The 19,773-nt window shown below is 43.1% G+C and overlaps 1 protein-coding gene across 2 annotated transcripts in view; it reads left to right on the forward strand.

The window, feature by feature from the left end:
• mmp17a (matrix metallopeptidase 17a) overlaps positions 1 to 19,773 on the forward strand; it is a 180,371-nt gene that overhangs the window by 128,483 nt on the left and 32,115 nt on the right. For both annotated transcript variants that reach the window (XM_051921389.1, XM_051921390.1), the window contains one exon: positions 7,877 to 8,006. In XM_051921389.1, coding sequence (XP_051777349.1) covers positions 7,877 to 8,006 — 130 coding nt within the window. The remainder of the gene's footprint in view (positions 1 to 7,876; positions 8,007 to 19,773) is intronic.

The raw sequence follows: 19,773 nt of genomic DNA on the forward strand, positions 1-19,773 counted from the left end.
TTGGTACGTGTTTGACTCATGCTTGATCCTGCCTTATTTACCAGCAGCTACAATGTATAAATTGGCAGCACTGTAAACTAAAATTAAAACCAACATGATCTCCTGTTTCTTTTAGGTCCACACTTGGTTTTTTGTCACCAGCTCAGTTCTTGGCTGGCTCCTAAGGTACACCATGCTGGGTACATTCAAAGATACTCAAGAAATATGCAGTCCTAGTGTTTTCTGTCACATTCTGGGTGGTAGCATGGAGGTGCTGTTACTAGCCCTGTGGCCTCGAGAAGGTCAACTTCAAGTACCAGTGCTGTTGCTCCTTGGCCCGAGTATGGACATTTGCTTTTTACTTCTTCATGGGTGTTTCTTCAGGCATTCCATTTTCCTCCCTTCATACTCAGCTAATCCATTAGGGTTCTGATACCCAAAGGGCACCGATTCCGGGCACCTAGGGGTGCTATTTATATATTTCAAGTGGCCAATGCTCAGAAATTCAACCTCCCACCCGAACCCCTGGCTGCACTATGGACACCCACAAACGCTGTTTTAGTAACTCAAGAAGTGTCCACACCAGACACTGAGGGGAACACACATAGGCTAACGCTCCATATTAGCTTCCCTTTTTCCATAAACTTTTATTGTTAGTCCTAAATTGGCTCACCATGAGTGAGGCCTGGTCTGTATATGAGCGTGCCCTCCAATAGCCTGGTTCCCAGTCCAGAGTTGTTTCCCACTGTGCGCCTCATGCTGCCACATGATGCTTAACTTGAATTGAGCAATTTTAGAAAATGGATGGATGTTGTACTTGGTAAAAATCCATAATATGTGGCAACTGTATGGATTCTGAAACATTGAAGTGTGCTGTGGCATTTAACAAAAGTGTCGTTCAGTGCTGTGGAAAGGGGCATGGTTTAACTCCTCACAAGGTTCTGCACAAACCCCACTGCTCTGAGAGGCTCAGGTTTTGAAGTGAGTTTGTTTAGTGCCAACATCTGCAGTGCAGCGAATCAGTGTGGAAACATTAGTCTGAAAGGTTTAAATGATGTGACGAAAGGTCTTGAACCTGCCGATCTGTAGATGTGTGGGGGAATAAATCTGACAGAGCACATGTGGCATCAGCCATCTCAAGTATTAAAATGTCAGCTGGTGTGTGAACTTTCAGAGGGAAAATAAAATAGGCAGATACTTATTTTGAAAATGAGATCATTTGAAACAAAGTGGCCAAGTGCTGCTCAACAAGCACTCATGTTTTGATTCTAAACAATTTGCATTTATTACTGTTTTATAGGCAGTTGTCTTCATTTTTTATCTAGTTTAATGATCTAAAATGGGCTTCCTGTTTCTTTGGGTTATTCTAATAAAATATGGTCCTTAGAGGAAGAGTATGATTTATAATCATTGCTCTTTGAGGATCAGAACGTAAAGATATGAAAAGAAATGAAATTGTGAACAATTTGCACCTGCACACTTAGTACAACGCTGTGTAACTGGCAGCTGATGAACTCAGGGTATATTGGCTGAATGACAAGGACAGCTCAGTGGTGCAGTTTATAGTCCAGCTAACAGGCTCTTGAGACTCGAGTTCGTTTCCTGGCCTGGTCACTGTTTGTGTGGCATTTTCATGTACTTCTCATGCCAGTTGGAGTTAAACCTCCGGTCTCAACTTTGTGTGACCTTGCAGGGATTTTCATATTGGATTAATTGGTGACTCTAAATGGGCCCAATATGACTGAATGTGCGTGTCCCTTTTAGGGTTGGCTCCCGACACGTGCCTAGACCAACATACAGTAGGTAGGTTTATTTGCTGGTAGATGGTGAAGTCTGTGCCACACAGCATTTTGTAGATGCTTGATTTTTTTGTTTAATGTTAGGGATCGGGTTCTATACTTTCACGCTTGGTGCCCCCTCTGATTCAACTTATCTCATAATCACCCTAGAATCAAGCAGAAACAGCATTTGTAGGGCTGGAGAAGCTCAAACAGTGGATGTTCTTGGCCCTACTGTCCCACTAACACAAAAAACAAACAGGGTTTGGTGTAATCGAGCTGCAAGCCAAGCAAACGTACAATCATCATTAGATCTCCACAGATGTTCCATTTATACTTATTATACTGAATGTTATATAAGAGTAACTTCATATTCTCACACAACTGTTTTCAGGTTAACTCGATATATTCTAGTTGTTGGGCGTGTTAGGCTTGCCAATCTTGTTGCCGGACATGATGCCTACGTTCTCGCATATCCGTGCTCGTCCATTTTTGTTGAAGCCAATTAAGCCAATATTTGCATTTATATAGCGCTTTTCTCACTTCTCAAAGTACTCAGCAATTGCAGGTTAAGGGCCTTGCTCAAATGCCCAACAGAGCTGAGTCCCTATTGGCATTTACGGGATTCGAACCGGCAACCTTCGGATTGCCAATGCAGATCCCTAGCCTCAGAGCCACCACATAGTGTTTAATAAAACGTAGTGTTTTGTCTTGTAGAGTCCTATGGTGACCCTTTTTTCCCCCTTTATATTCTTTATTGTGTAGACTTAACCAAAACGCCTCAAATCCCATAGTCAAGTTCAGGTTCGAGCACTTTATTGTCATTGTGTAACACAATGAAATTACTTACCAGATACATTACTTCACTTCAGCACTTTCTCTCCCCTTCCCTTCTTTATCCCTATAACCTCAGGCAATTAGACTGAATGAAAGAACAGGCAGGAGAAAGATCTACACTTTAGAGTATGTACTGTATTATAGGTAATAACTTTTATTATAACTAGCAAATAGAATGTGGCTTTGTAAACCAAGACCATACAACCTAATAATGCTAGATGTGTAATTGTAATTTCAGGTTGTCCGATAATTTATAGTTGCAGTTGATTTTGTCTTGTTAGCTCATCATCTGCACAGGCCCGGGCAGCCTGCTTTCTTCAGGTCATTATCTGATCTGCTTTTGTCAGGATGCAACATGGCAGAGAGACAGCAGGGCTTTGAAAGCCTCTCTCCTTATTGTCCCTGTGTGCCTCCTGACACACTCACATACACACACACCTTCCAGGCCATTCACCAATAGAATAATTCAGGCACAGCCCCCCACCTCATATAATTTTGTTTCTTATCAGCATCCTTCAAACAAACAACCAAGAAAGGAAATACGAGTCATTAAGCGATAAAACTAGCCCTCTGTCACAGGTGGCCAGCAATTCAGTCACAAAAACCAGCATTCCTAAAGTTTTGGGAGTAGAGGAGGAAAAACAAACCCGGTTTCTCCATTTTCCTTGCTTCCTAAACATTATAACAAGTAATATATTAAATTCTACAAATAAAGACATACAAAATATTTATCAACTTATATGCAACATATCACTTCACGACAACATTCTGCCTGATGGAGTTAACAGTTACGACGTCTTCCGTCACAATCTGTGACCTTTTTTTTTTTGTTTTTCTCATTCTGTTGTTGTATGTAAAACACAAGGCACCAGACAAACAAGCTTCTTTTCTCTTTGTAAGGTCCAAAACTCCCACATTCCTTATGAGTATTCATTATTCGTCAGTTTTCACGCACACAGAGCTATAAAGAAAAAATCAAACCTGTTGGGGTTTGTCAAAGTGAGTCATGGACTAGCTGGGAATTGGTGGGCACGTCACATTACGCGACCGGCTTCATGGAGGCACGTCACTGACTGCCTTTGGCTCACTAAAATTATATAAATGTGACATGTAATGTGACATGGCCTGAAGATGACAGATAGTTCTGAGTTCATACAGATCAAGGGTGGACCTTCACCATGATAATACTTGACAAGTGAGGGGAGACGCCACACAAAAATCTCTAGCTGTTGAGCATAACTGTAAAAAAATGACATGGCTCTAAAGGAGTGGCTTAAGTCCCCTCAGTGTGCCTTCTTCTCTCTAAATGTATAGTTCATATTAACTCAGTCTCTGTAGATTTTGAATGTTGTTTGTTGCCGTGAAGACTGAAGATTTTGCCTCTTTCTCTTTTCTCTCTGTCTTCATTTTCACTTGACTTGCCTTCCCCAGTGGCGACTTGGAGGCAGGGACAGCCATCTGGTGTCACGAACATGCCGGTCCCTGCTGGCTAGGCATGTTCTTGTGGTTTCTCTCCTGCAGTTTTTGTAGTTCAGAAAGACAAATATAAACTTGACAGGAGAAAAACATTGACATAAAATGAATTTGGCAGGTTTACGTTCAATGAAATATGTCACAACAGCTGGTTCTAAGAGCGTCGCTAATATTTAGCTTATTGGCACACACACACATAAGCCCACACTTGGTTACTTCTAATTATAACAATATAGTAAAAACACATTTTTTTTATATAGCACCTTGCCCAATGAACAACAGAGAATATACAATATAGGATACAAAATAATGTCCACATAAAACACTAAATAAAAATAAATATAGGAAACAGAAAGCTCAGAATTACAATAAGGAGCAATAAACCAGAATAAAAATACTAAATACTAAAAGAAAACCCTGAACAAATAACATCAGAGCACCTGCACAGAGAAGGGGTGGTTAAACATCTTCCAGAACAACTGAGTTTTTAGTTGATTTTTAAAAGCTTGAATTGAGTCTACAGATCTTGTTAATTTAGGGAGGTTGTTTTTTATGCTGCTTTCCATTTACTTCGGATGTCAGAGCTGAAAATGACATCACACAACATTCAGAAAATCAAAATGGATGCCTGCTGGAAAACCTTTGTTGTGTTTGCTCTATCGGAAAACAACCAGAAGTTGATAACAATGCAATCTGTGGTATTTTGCATATCGAAACACCATAGCAGCATGTCCACAGACAGAGGTTGGACAGTACTGTGTGTACGACTGATTTAATGTGACAGACGTACTAATAAACAGTAAATACTACAGCTCTCACTAAAGTTCACGGTGTACGTTGCCATTTTGGATTGACGTCATATCTTGAAGATGGACAAACTCGGACTTGGAGGCAAGCTTTGAGTTAGATATCTGACGTAAGGGAGTGTTCCAGTTGAAAATTCCGAGCAGGACCTTGGAAATTTGGACTCAAAAAGGGTACAGTATAAGTTTGATTGCAATAGGGTCGAAGGCTCTGCCACTCCTGGAGTGCAGGGTAGTCTGGGGCACAAACATGGATAAGCTTCTCAGCATCACAGAACATGGGATACGCTATAGAGGTGGAAGCAGGGCTGGCACCACCATTAAGGTGACTTAGGTATTCACCAAAGATCGGGGGGGGGGGGACAACCCAGCCACACTGGTTAACTGCTGATAATTCAGTTGGCGCAGTAACAAGCTTGGCCTAGGGTGCACAATATAGCACTGGCATTGGGTGGAAGTAAGGAAGTGCCTTAATATGATTTATGTGGGAAGGATAAAAAAATGACACGAAGATTTATTGCTGAAGAAGATGGAGGTCTGATGAGATCATCACCAAGAGTGAGTGAAAAAGGAGTTCCTTTTCATAAGCTAAGCTTTACTGCCAGTCAGCATAACTTTGGTTGTGTAGCAGTTTCATTTTAAAGAGTTAAGCTCCTTCCAGGTTTTAAAATATCACAGTGGCAATGGTGAGCTGAAAGAGCAGAGGAAACATGCACTTTTACCATTGAAAAAGATCTGAGAACCATCTGCATGGAAAAGATAACCCAGTGCAAAAGTACAAATAACAGAGCCAAGGGGAAGCTTATAGGTACAGAAGAGCAGAGGGCCGAGGACAGAACCTTGAGGGACTCCTTGTGTGACCGGCACAGAGCTGGACCTGCTGTGACTAAGACTAATTTTTAATTCAAGGCTTATATTTCACTTAGAGGTGTTTCACACTGTGTAATGTATGTTTTTATTATAAATCACATTATAAGCTTTGTTGATCATGTAGCCTTATTGATTATTTGTTTGTATTACTGTTTACCCCAAAAATAGCCAAAGGCGTTCCTTCACTGAAATATAAATTGGTGCATACTGAAAAAATTGTCTGTGTCCGTAAAGGTGGTAATGCAAATCCATGGCGCCAGTCTGTCTGCTCTTTTCTATTTTGATTTTAAGGCACGGTAGAGCAGCTCATCTCACAGGCACAATTGATAATAACTTTTGCCAATATTGGCCAGCAGCATTTTTTGCTGTAGCAACCAAGACATGAGTTTATTAAAAAGTGTTGAGGGAAGTCATTTTATCCCACACTTCAAACATCACAAGGGCCTGTTAAATGATTTAATACCAGCCTTCTAGTCTCGAAATAATTATAAGAACCAGGTTAGACGTGCTGAGGCTGTCTTCATCTTAATTGGTGGCATTATAAATTAGTGATATTTTATTTAAAAAAAGGCTAAATTTATACTTTAAGTAAAATATTAAGCACCTAGACTCTGCTTTCCACAATCATTTAATAAAATAATTGGCTAAGGAAAATTAATGGGTGTAGAGGGCACAAGGTGTGGTTATTTACTGTGTCACTTTGTATTTCAAAATGAACCTAATTAGTAAGTAATAGGGATGTGTCGACATGTTGGTAAACATGGCTGATGTGTTGAGACAAGTCTTGAAAGACAGAGTGGGCTACAGGTCGAGAGAAGCTGGAAGAAGGGAAACATGGCTGTGCTCCCTGAGTACTTGTGCTCTGTTGCTGGAATAGGGTGGGCAAGGAGACCCCAGGATGTGCAATGTACTTAGGGTCCTGAGGAGTTCTTAGAGTCGACAGGGGTACACAAGAAATTGTTTGCTGTCTGCTCTGACAGAAAGCAAAGAAAAAAAAGAACACATTGGTGAAACTTACAACTGACAAGATCAATGAAAGCCAATCCACTGATGTCCGAAACGCAGAAAGAAAAAGTCTTCAAAACCACCTGACTACCGGGATTTTAATCATTCAGAAACTTGGACGAGGAGGACAGCACGATGCTGTCTTCAATGGTGAAGGCCCAATAATGTAATACGTCACAACTTAAGACCTCCATGAGATTCCAATGAGGGCCCCGTTTCCAACAACAAACAGCCGAAAATGACGGCGCCCACAAGTACACAAAAGGGTGGCATTGAAAATAGGAAATATGGTGATAAAAATGTGTAACTAGTGTGCAACAGGGCAAGGGAGCTACATAATAATAACAGAACAAAATTCTGCACCAGTCAAAATCCTGAAAGAGTCCCAACACTACCAATGCCTGCATTGTATCACTTTGGATTTTGTGGAAGACATAAGTTGAAAATATATTAAGGGAAGAGTTTTTGTCCTCAACTAGGACCTCTTTGAATATTTAAATAATCAATTATAAAGCCGAAGAACCGGGCAGGAGGAAGCTTGTTTATTGAGTCTTTAATTTCTTTTCATGATGAGGGATACACTCACAGCCTGAGAACGAATGGTCACAAAGCAAAGACGGGGAGTCATACTTATAGATAACTGAAATTACATAACAGTGCTGAATTATTGCTTACACACCATCTTGGCATTTACTCTGATTGGTTCATTGGCTTACACACCCAAATAACATACCCAAATAAAAGTCTTATTCTGCTACATTCTTGACCTTCTCCATATCTCTTAAGTTCAGCTCTTACCCTTTAATGGAAACTGTGTATGTGACAACAATCAAGTCTTACCACTTACTACTCATCAATATCTAGAACATTCTATCTCCTTGTTGCTCACACACCCTGGCTGACTTAACTTTTCATGCTACTTCTAGGATAAAGTACAGCTATATTGCCCCTAAATAACTACATTACCCCTTGATCTCCATTATTTTCTTTCACAGTTTTTTGAGCAGTTTCTATACAGTACATGTGTTGTTTTGTCCGTGATGTAGTAGTGGCTGCTGTGGATATTTAGGAGTACTTTCATTTTACTCTTTTCCATTCTGATAGTTCTTGTTTTGATATTTTGTAATTCAGATGAAGCCACGTTGCTGCTGATGAAGACCCCCCGTTGCTCCTTGCCTGACCTTATGGAGGGCGGCACAAGGCGGAGGAAAAGGACCATCACCACACCCTCCAAATGGAGCAAAAGGCACCTTTCATGGAGGTAAGAGGACAGAGGGGGTGAAGTCGAGGTTACAAAATGCAGGTCAGACGTCAGCATTGTATTGTATTTAATACAAATGCAAGAAATTATTTAAACACATCAAAAGCAGTTAAAAAGAAAAGTTAACAAGTATAAGCTTTATTTAATAATTAGACATAATTCTACAAGGGAGCAATTTTGGGTAAATTGCACCCTATGGATTAAAACAAGAAATTTGGTTGTTTTGGCCCTGGAATCAGCTGGAATTTGTTTAAATAGGATGTTGGCCTTCTCCTTGTGAACCACAGGCAGAAACACACCAGCACAGCATGCCATTATATTCTCATAGCCGCTTAATCCAATTCGGCATCGTGAGAACCTGTCCAGGCTGGATCAGGAGCAGGCAGGACCGGCCACACAATTTGGAATTTCTTGTCGACAGAGAACACGCATCTTTGGAGATGTGGGAGGGAAACCAAAGGTCTCTGGTAGAAACCCACACGAATAAAAAACTGGACATGGGACTTGAACCGACTGCGCCACCCTTAGCAAACCACCACACTTTATTTTACAATGAAATGGCATCTTGTCTAGGGCAGTTTCTTGCTTTACACCAAATAATCAGTGACCCTGACTTGGACTGAGCATATTTGTGAATGTTATGTATCTCTTTATCCTTCTGCAGAGCACATCATCCTGTGGATCGATGTGTGCACTGCTACAGTTCAGTCTTTCTCACAGTCCCACAGTGTGTGCACTGGCATGTTGCGATGCCCGGGTTTCTCGCAGCTGCCATCATTTCCCTGAACCCAGGACATTGACAGTCATGTACCAAGATGGACTGGGCAGTGAGGACACATAACACAACAAGAGCTGGTGCAAAGTGACTTGTACGTTTATTCACAAAGTGTTCAGCAAACAAAGTGCATTGCAGTCGCCTTAATAAATAAGTCAAAAGATAACTCCAGTAATAAAAAAATACACTGCCTGATGGAGGTTATAAGTTAAATAAATAAATAAAATAGTCCAGAATAAATACATTCAAACTGGTTAAAAATCAGAAGGCTAAAACACAGTCAGGATCTTCGTCTTTAAAACCAACACTGAGCCTTGAGGTCTTCATCAAAACCATGTCATTCACCCAACAAGATCTGCTCAGCCAGCAGAGACGCCTGCTGACAAGGACAGTCATCCTTCAAATCGGTGTACACCTCAGCTGGTCACCATTGGGGTCCCCCCAAGCCAGGCTCTCACTGGCATCTGCTACATGATCCTCAGCAGGAGCAACCTTGCCCTGTGAATGCCAACCGCCCACTCCCCTTGGGGGCCACTTCCCGACCGTATGCCTCTAAACTATTGTACCAGCTCAGTCCTGATCCTGACGCTCTCTTCTTTCTCTTTCCTTCCTTCTTAACCTCTCATCTCTTTTCTTCCTTTGTTCTTTCTTAATCTTTTCTTCCTGTTCGGTCTCTCCCCTCAGGCTCCTTTTATCCCTGTGGGCAAAGGCGCCTTAATTGTAAACCCCAGAGTGCTAACAAGGAAACGGGGCTGAACCACGCCATGTCTGCACATGAATTGCAAGTCCAGCCAATCTCCCCATCAACACTACAGGGCTTCTCATTGATGCTACTGTGTTTTCACCTTGCTGTACACTGCCATACAGATGAGCTAAGGAGAAAGCCGCAAGGCATTGGGAGAAGACTGTGTTGGCAACCCTGTCTTTACTGTCTCTAAGGAGACAGACAGGAGACAGCCATCCATCCTCCCTAACACAGCAGTATCACGGCTCAAATTAGGGGTCTTTGGATTCCAGAACAGCCCTGTCAGCCACTGGAGCTAAAGGAGAACTCCTTTTACAAATCAAGTTGTATTTGTGAGAGCACCTCTTATACAACAGAAGGTTTTTTGTCTCATCATTGCTCTGCTCACCATCTCCCCTGTGTGAATCACGGCACCCTTTGTCTCTGCTGAGGAGTTCACTCAGGGCGAAACCCAATCTCAGCCATTCATCCACCCCTTGAGATGGTAGTAGCAGGACTCGGAGTGGCAGAGAAGGCTGCTCTGAAATCCAAGGAGTCTGCGTTCCAGTGCCACGACAGCAGCGACATTTACAATAACGTCCGTTGTCTTACCCAACAGGCTACACTGCTTGTCTGGTAGACTTCTACATACTGTATAATGCTATTCTGCATAATTTTAAAATGAATTTCAGCATTATTTCTGAATTTGGAAGTGGTTGCAGGCCTCATGATTCACCCAGTCAGTCAGTAGTGAGGTCTGAACTGATAGCTTTACACTTTACACTCAGTCTTGCTTCTAGAAGAGGGCCATCTTAATTAGATTTTAAGTGTCTCATTCAGGTAGTCAGTGGTAAGGACTGATTGATATGACAGCTACTGTCTTAACCACTAGGCCACCATAGCCAGGCACTTTCCTGGGTTCACCAAGAGCAGGAGGCAATTCCAGCAACAATGTGCTTTAGGGACCAACAGCACTGCAATAATTATTCAAGTGCTCTGCACACAAGGTTAGCTTTGCAGTACAGTTTCTGGAATAGCCACAGGTAATCTTGCATGATAACAGTTTATGGATTTGAGACCTGAAACAAATTGGGGCAGCGTGGTGGGCCACCAAGGCTGACAGTCCTGCATAGAGGTTGCATGTTGTCCCGTAGGTTTTCTCCCACAGTCCAAAGACATGCAGGTTATGTGAACTGGCTTTGCTAAATTGGCCCCAGTCTGTGTTTGTGAGTGTGTTGACCCTGCGATGGTTTGGCCCCCTTCCCTTGCACCTGGGGCTTGCTGGGATAGTCTCCAGCGTCTCAGTGACCCTTCTCAGGATAAACAGGTTTGAAAATGGATGGGTGGATCAGTGGTTCAGTTTCTCAGGCACATTCCGTCGCTCATGGTACTTTTCATAAGAGGAGGAGGAGGAGGAGGTTAGGAACACGTGCTGATACAGCAGGTTTCCACACCCACCACAAGATCCCAGATCAGGGCCCGAGTGCTGCCATGCAATGGGCGACACCTCAGCACCACACTTGTTCAGATGGAATGAAACAGTGTGAGGTTTTTAACGGTGGCTGGAGTGCCAATGCTCCCACCAACCCCCATGTTTTCCCTGCAGGTTGGAGGGGGTGTTTAAAAGTGGGTTCGTGGTCTACTAGTAGAATCCCTGAGAGCCAACCATCTGGGAAGGTCCTTCACATTCTTCACCTTAAACAGGGAGCGTTGAGCACCAATTATCATGGACGGTAGTGGTTAAAAGAAAAAGGGATGTTTCCCTGTAATGTGAGAAACCCACCGTGTATTTTACATCGGCAGTTTCTAAGACACGTGGATGTTACCGTTGTATAAAGATCAGCTTTCTCATTGATGTCTTTGATTCGCCAAATGTTAGCACGGATCCACTGAGTGTTGTGCCTGTTTGTAAAGTGTGCCTCTCTCCCTGCTTCAACACAATAACTTACTTGTTACCTGAGTTGAAGGTCATTCTTATAGTGGGATGTTTACCTTTCTGGTTTTCAATTTGCTGCTTACCCAGGTGCCTCTGGGACTGAGTTGAGCAGCTCTCAGAACTGTGGGCCCCTCCTTCAGGTCTTCAGCACCTGACACCAGTGAGATTCACACGTGTTGAGAAGAATTTAAATGTGTTAATGATCTGACCCTTGAGATGAGAGACTATGACAAGTCTTGTGGCGTCGTGGACTTCTGTTCTGATGCTAGAAAAGTGTTGATTTACACTGTCAGGGTGCTTCCATAAGTCACAGAATAAAGAGCTGTGGTCCAGCTAGCTAAGTGATTGGCATCCCTGGAAGACAAATGTAAAACATTTACAGCAACAGTGATTGGAGTAAATGTAATGCCATTTCCCTGTAGATCAGTGGCTGTCAGAGACGAGGAGATGTGGTATTTGTCAGATTGCTTCAAGGGAAGAAGAATTTATGGAGTTCCCGAGTACACATCAAGAGAATCAAAAAAAAACAGGCTCAGAATTTTGAGTCTCTTCACTGTCATGTGCTGTAGGAAGTGGTGCGCATATTTAACAGCAGCTCCGCTCTGTACAACATAATAAACATGTGGACCCATCATCAAGTAGCATTGTGCCTCAGGATGTGGCTCTGGTTCCTGCTTACTCCTGAACAGCATCATGGGGAGGTGCTGGAGCCTATCCCAGCTAGCGCTAGGCTTAAGGCAGGAACAAACCCTGGACAGTTTGCCAGTCCATTGCAGGGCCTAAACACACACACACACCTGAAACACACACTAGGGCCAATTTACTACCATGAGTCCACCTAACCTGCATGTCTTTGGAGTCTGGGAGGAAACCCACGCAGGCACAGGGAAACATCCAAACTCCATGCAAGGGGGACACACATTACCAATCCCGGTCTCCTTACTGGGAGGCAGCAGTGCTCCCACTATGTCACCATGCTGCCCTCTTAGGCTTTGGTTCAAATACTATTTACGGGGTTGATTCAGTTTAAGATTCTGTTTTTCCTTCAGGTTTATGTACAGATTCCAGTTCTGTTTCAGGTGCTAGTTGCGTTTATTCTTTAAGTTTCGATTCTGGTTTGTGTTTTTCTTTTGGTTTACATTCAGAATTCAACTCTGGTAAATTTCCACTTCAAGCTTTGACTTTGCCTCTGTTGTGAATAAGTGCACACTAAAAAGTGGAAGGGTGATAGGCCTCTGAAAACACCCACAAACCAGGCCAACACCTTCACTGGCCTGTGTAGCAATAGGTCTTAGCCCAGGCAGCCTGACCCCAAACACCTCAGACAGGCTTCGGTCTACACAGCTTTAAAAGTTCAACAAGGACTTTAAATGTTCCAAAATACGCACACCTCTAGCTTGAGAGAAAGGTCCAAAAATAATCTTTATAAATAAGGAATGTGTTCATGAAATAATCAAGAATGAAAGAAAAGGCTAAATTAAGCAAAAAGGATTGCCCTGAAAAGGCAGAAGCATCCAAACCAGTTCTACCGGGGCCTGCAACAGCTTCTACCCGTTGGTGGTCCGGACCCTAAACTCTGTGCTATCCCTCCTGCTGCTAGTACCTCATTTTTATGCAGCACAATTTGTTACACTTGTTACTACTGTTGTTTTTATTTTTAGTTGCTATTTATTATTTATTACTATGTATTTAAATGTATTGCTATCTCTTCATTTACTTATTATTTATTTATTTCTCTGTTTATAATATAGTACAGTTCTTTACCCATCTTGCACTTATCAGGTTCTGGTCTGGGTTGTGCGTCAGGTTTATGTTCATAGTCTGGTTCTGGGTTGTTGTTTTTTATTTTAAGGGTTAAATAATATTCAAACCCGATTGTTCTTTTTGTAGGGTGTCTTTTATTAATTTAGTTTTAATAAGATCGTAGATGAGCACTGCATGAGCTGTCCTCGGTAACTAAAAAAGAAAACCAGTGAGTAAAAGACGTTCCTCGTATTTAAAGTTAAAAATAGTGTTACAAAACCCAAGCCATAAAAACAACTTTTTTATGGAAAAGAAGCGGTTAAAAAGACACATCATGATGTTTGGTCTAACTTGGCTTCTCCAGACGACTGAGTGAAAAAGTTCATAAAAAATATTTTTGTCATTTTCTTTTGCTTGTCTTTAAACAGGTAAGTCTGTCCCTGTTTTCTGGGCTCTGGGTTTAGGCTGTAGGTGAAACCGCACCTCATGTTTGAGTCTGACTTCATTGGAGTTCCATGTCAGGCTTATTCACTGGTTCAGAGTCAGGCTGTAATTTATACGGGTTATATATTTAGAGTCGGTTCAGTCAGGTTCAGTTTTATTTGCCATTTGTGAGAAATGGGGCGTCATACAAATTGTTGTATGAAAAAATAGTTGTGCAAATGCATAATATGTTTTGTCCACCCTATAGAAAAGAATATAATTACACTGAAATACTGTAGATGTTATACAATAATTAACTAATTAGAAAGTAAATGGAGCCTGGCACAGTGATAAAGTGGTGAGCACTGCAGCCCCTGCACTGTCGGATGGAAGGCTCACTAGGTGGCCTATTCACCGTCTTTTATTCTCTCCTAAATCTTAAACACATGGATAATAATAATAATAATAATAATAATAGGGCAGCACGGTGGTGCTGCTGCTTCACAGTTAGGAGACCTGGGTTCGCTTCCCAGGTCCTCCCTGCGTGGCGTTTGCATGTTCTCCCCGTGTCTGCGTGGGTTTCCGCCGGGTACTCCGGTTTCCTCCCACAGTCCAAAGACATGCAGGTTAGGTGGATTGGCGAATCTAAATTGTCCCTGGTGTGTTCTTGGTGTGTGTGTGCCCTGCAGTGGGCTGGCACCCTGCCCGGGGTTTGTTTCCTGCCTTGTGCCCTGTGTTGGCTGGGATTGGCTCCAGCAGACCCCCCTCTTTTAGGATATAGCGGGTTGGAAAATGACTGACTGACTGATAATAATAATAATAATAATACATTTTATTTTTATAGTACATTTCCCATGGATGTTGACTGACTGACTCAAAGTCAGTCCAGTATGTTTTCATGTTCCTCAATGCACTGGCACCCCATTCAGAGTTTGTTCTTGCCATGCACCTCATGCTCTTTAGATGACTTTTCCTACCCTTAAAATAAATGAATCTTTAAATTAATTGACAGATCTAGGAAAGAACAGGAGATAGTAACTGCATAAACACCAAGTAACTGTTAACTAATGAAGTGCATGTTAAGGTCAGGTCTCTGAGAAGTACTTAGGTGTTTAGAGCCCTGTTAGGGGAGTGGGGGGGTTAAAAGACTAGTTAACCCAGGGTGCCAGGTACCAAATTTTGTCCAGTTAATAAAACGTCTATAATTCATTACTTACGGGTTGATGAGCAGCTTTTATAAATAGAGACAGGGAAGGAGTTAATGCTTTTTTATACAGAGTTAGTCCCCAGATTACTTGCGTCACCAGCCATTGAACATATTAGAACAATTATCTTAGATAAACTCCAATCCAGATTTGTTTAAATGTAATAACTGCACAAAGATAATTACTGTACTATTATTTCAATTAATTACCGAAATATGCTGGTAAATTTTTATCAAACTGACGGAAAGTATTTTGTTTATGTGGGTTTTTTTTTTTTCTTCAACTTTTTTTCTCAAAGCACGGTTTTGAAAAATAGCCAAGAGTGGGCTGACTAAAGGGAAAACAGCGTAGCATCTAAAGAGCACACAGCGGGAGAATGCGTGTTGCCTCTCAGGGGCTGGCTGTACAATGGATCTTTTGCTGGCTGACTCCATGGGGCGGCTCGTGTACCATCTCACTCCATTAAAGTCTCCATTCTATCTTCGTTGTCTCTTTTCAAATCTGTCGGCCTCAATGGAATTTGCTTCCCTACTTGTCTACCACCACACTCCCTTCAAGTCTCCTTTACGCCTCCTCTGTCTTTTTTGAAATCTCTCACTGATTCTGTGGTCTGCCCACCCTTGTTGCCGATGAGCTTTTGCCCTGACACTCCTGCCCAATCCAGACTTTTTTTGCTGCTGAAAAGCAACTAACTTTAAAGTTGGCTCTGAATCAATTACAGCGTCCGTAGATCCTTGTAATGGACAGCCGGGTCTTCCTAAAGGAAGGACCGGGGGAGAGAGCTTGCACGGGGACTTACCTCCCCAGAATGGCAGAGGGCCATGGGTTTGGAGTTTGGAGCCTGTTGGGGCCTGTGGTCCCCGCCAGGGGACTCGTGGAGAACGGCAGAGCCCTTCATGGACTGCCACCACAGGCTGTTGGAAGGAGATCCCTGGACACCTGGAGCACTTCTGGGTGCTCTATAAATGGAGCCACCCTACTCCATTCTGAGAGCCAGAGTCGGGAGGGAGAGGACGACACTTTCTATTTGCTGTGTATTTGACTGTTCATTGTGCTAATACTGTGTTTAAGTGGGAAACCAAAAATGAAAGCGTTTCCCACGCTTCAATAAAAGCCTTGTGTGTGCTGGACTTGTGCCCGTGTCTGTTATGTTAGGTGTTAAGGAGTTGGCACGCCTCCTGGTGGTCACCTCCTATGAAGCTCTACGAGCACTTAGGGATCTACATCCATATTTAACATATGTAGGACCCTTCTAGTCTATTGTTGGGCAAGCCTTGAGTAACCAGCCATACTGGAGAGTACTGTAGACATACCCCCTACCTCCCATGACCTTCCTCCAGACCTAGTGTCCATAGAGAATTCCTTCTTGGGAAGACCCTGTCTGCCCACCTCTCAATGTGGGTTACTGTTTCTTTCAACACCTTCTGAAAATCTGTTCCGCATGCACGTTGCCATCTATATATCCCCTGCAACCCCTGGCAACATGAATAAAAGCCGAATAATGTTGATGATGCCGGATGACACTTTCTGAAATGCATTAATTATAGTTTGCAAACCCTGAGACAGGAAATTTAAATTTGTTCCCCTACGGGATGGCTCAAGATGACCCCCGAGATCCTTTTTAAGATGTCTGTCTTTTAATTTTAAATGGTGTTGTCTAGTGCGTAATTATTTGCTCTTGTCCTTCAAGCTTGTTTTCTTTTATTATGGTGATGACAGTCTTGTACCTTTATGCAGTTTTCCACATTACTGAAAGAACAAATTGATTTTTAATGTTTTCTTTGCTTGGATTGCTTCCTCAGAGTGTGTGCAGAGCTTCTGGCTGTTTCAGTCAATCCTGTCATTATCTACAATTTGCATGGTGAAGCCATCCCAAAGCATTTTTTCCATGAGTACTACAGGCATATTTTACAGGGATGCTTATAATTTTCATATGGGCTCAGAAAATGTGCTCATTAATGCACTTCACGGTGTTCAGCCTGTAGGCCCTGCTTCTTGCCAGCCAGTGTTGTGCTTCTAGGTGAAGAATAGGCTGGGAGCTGGTATGGTGAGCCCTTAATCACACCGGTGAATGAAAACGTATGGCATGTCGCGTGAACGTTTAATGTGCTCAGTCACAGATTATTAATATCTTCTGCCATTAGATCGGTAGTACTCAACCTTTTTGGCATCGCGACCCCCGATTCCCTATATGAGTGTGTTCGCGGCCCACTTCGTCCCCCTTGGTGACTCAAGCACCATCTTCTAGGTGAGGAGACTTGATTGGACGGTCGCCAGAGTAGAGGGTGGAGAACAAGCATGATCATCCCAGAAGCGACCCACCCATGACCCGCTTTGCTGTCCAAAGAAAAGTGCAGCAGACTAACAAAGGATTCCAGCTCACAGCTCCAGAGTTGGTTTACATTTCTGCAAAGCTATTCATTAATGAAACAGAAGTTTATAGTTGTGGGGTGTGTTTTGTCTTGGAGGGGTCTGGTGACTGCCTGCCCCTTCTCACTTTAGGACCCTTTTCTGTGTAGTGCTGAATATCCCAAACTGTTTGCCCCTACTTCTTTGTATATAGAGAGAGGTTAGGAGCATACGCTGATACAGTGCATTGCCGCACCCACCACATGACAAACCACCTCAGGATCCCAGATTAGGACCCGACTGCAGCCATGACATCTCAGGGTGATATCTCAGCACCACACTAGTTCAGATGGAATGGAACCAGTGTGAGGTTTTTTATGGTGGCCGGAGTGACAATTCTGCCACCAACCCCCAGGTTATTCACTATAGTTTGGAGGGCCTACATGCAGGGCTGGATGCAGATTAACGTCATACCCAGGACGAGTATATAGGTGTGTCCAAAAATGTTGGCCCTGCAGTACACTTCAGGTTTTTTGATTTTTGTTCTTTTGATTTCTGTTTTTTGTGCTGTCTTCAAGTTAATGCCTCCTGGTGGTTTAGTGCTCACAGTAATCCTTGGGACTTTTGTCCTTATCGCTAACTTGTCACAGTAATTTGGAATACAAATTACAATACCGTTACCAATTATTTCTTACATCTTGTAAAAAGTACCTTTTTCGGGTTCTTTGTGAAATAAGGCTAAATTGGACTTTTTTTCCTCAGGCTTTTTGTATCCTTCCAATGCAAATGAATCAAATACCTATGTTAACCCCAATCATTTTGTAATGTTCATTTAATGGAAGAACTGGTCGTTTATCTGAAAATAACTGCGACAGTGCCAATATTTTTGGCCACGGTTGCATAAAGTTACCAGCCATTTGCAGAGGTGCAGCTGCAGTCAGCAGCGCCACGTGGTCACCGTCAGAGTGAATCAGACTGGACTACACTGACAACTTCACTTGTTCTTTTGACCTGCTAGTTCCCAGGCAGTAAGACAGAACACAAAGCAAGCAGAGGAGTAAGTCCAAACTTTTATTTACTCATAGTGTTATATAGATTTCCACTTTAAATGCACCCTGAGCAAAAGCAAAGTGAAGTGGGCATGGCAGACACCCCATACAACCTGGAGGGATCACAGCTCTTCTTGCAAGAAGTCTTGAATGCCAAAGTGCTGAGATATCAGGTGGCTCCGTGAGATCTTGTATTTTTCTTCTGAGGTGGTTCAGTTCAGAGTGGTGTGTAGGTGGATATGATGGGAGTGGAGGCAGAGACCCCCCAGGAGCCGCCACAACCAAACGAGAGAAATGAAGCAGAGGTTTGAAACCGGGAAATGAGAACAGGTCAAAGCAACCATGAGCACTGAGACAGAACAAAAATAACTAAGCCAAAATCGTAGTAGAAGAAGACTCACAAGAAAATCGAAACCAGAAAATCAGAATTAAGTAGCATGACACGTTGCAAAGTTGTCTTTTTTTTATTTTTAATCAAAACAAGGTTGTGCCAAGAGGGGTCTGGCTGCAAACATTGTAAGCTGTGGAGCTCCACGGTATCCAGGAAACACATGACCTCCATGCGAGCTCACTTTGAGTCAGTTAACCCCACCGCACCCTCAGCAATAATCTTGACCATAGTGTAAGCTCGTCCATTATTTTATTCAGATAAACCCCCCCCCCACCTCCACCCCAACAAACAACCCTAAAATTAGCCACGGTGTGAGCAGGTGCACCGCAGAACAGCACCTCTAGAGTGGACTTCCACACCTTCCGGTGGATAGCGGAGATCACGGGTTTCCTGTTTAGATGCCCCAGGAGATGGTTGGGTGGCCCACTAAGGATGGAGGTGGAGTTTATCCCCAGCCGGGATGCCATAATGGAAGGATTTTCTAAATGGGGGTTATTCCCAGTTGGGGTGCCTTATCATCCCGGTCCTGGGTGGAATGCCCAAAGATTACAAGAACCATCAGGAGAGGATGGCAAGGAGCTGTTTATACCCCACTTTAATAGGTGGCAGTGCCCCTCATACAGTCCCAGTTTGGACTCCCAAAGGGCTTCATGGGAGTTGGAGTCCGGAGGAGCAGCCCTGTAGGGGTTGCTGGCAGACGACAGAGTGTGCTGCTGGATGGGGGACCTCCCTGGTTTTCTCATAACCCAGAAGTGCTTCTAACTGGCTACGTCACATCACAGGAGGTTCCCCCAGTTCCCCAATGAAAGGGACTGCACTGCCTTGTTCAGGCAAGTCGGAGATTGGAGCGGAGATGGGTAAGACTCGACTTGGAGGAGTACCAGTGCAGTGTAGAGAGGGGGAGAGAGAGAAAACAGGAGAAACACTGCGTTTACCTATTATACAAAAGGTATGTTGTAGTAAACACCCCTTTTATTTGAACCTGGGACTGTTTGTGCAGTTGTCTTTGGGTTTTGGGGCTCAGTGGCGCCCTCTAGCCTTCACACTGTCAGGCATGGAGCTGCACACCTTCTAGTAGCAGCAACAGCAAGACATGGGTCACATCGCACAACAACACACCCCCGGCAACCGGGGTTAGCGCCTTGACAACTGATTCCCAACATAGTGGGGCA

Source organism: Erpetoichthys calabaricus, chromosome 18 (genome assembly GCF_900747795.2).
Source record: "Erpetoichthys calabaricus chromosome 18, fErpCal1.3, whole genome shotgun sequence".
NCBI classification, from domain to species: Eukaryota; Metazoa; Chordata; class Cladistia; order Polypteriformes; family Polypteridae; genus Erpetoichthys; species Erpetoichthys calabaricus.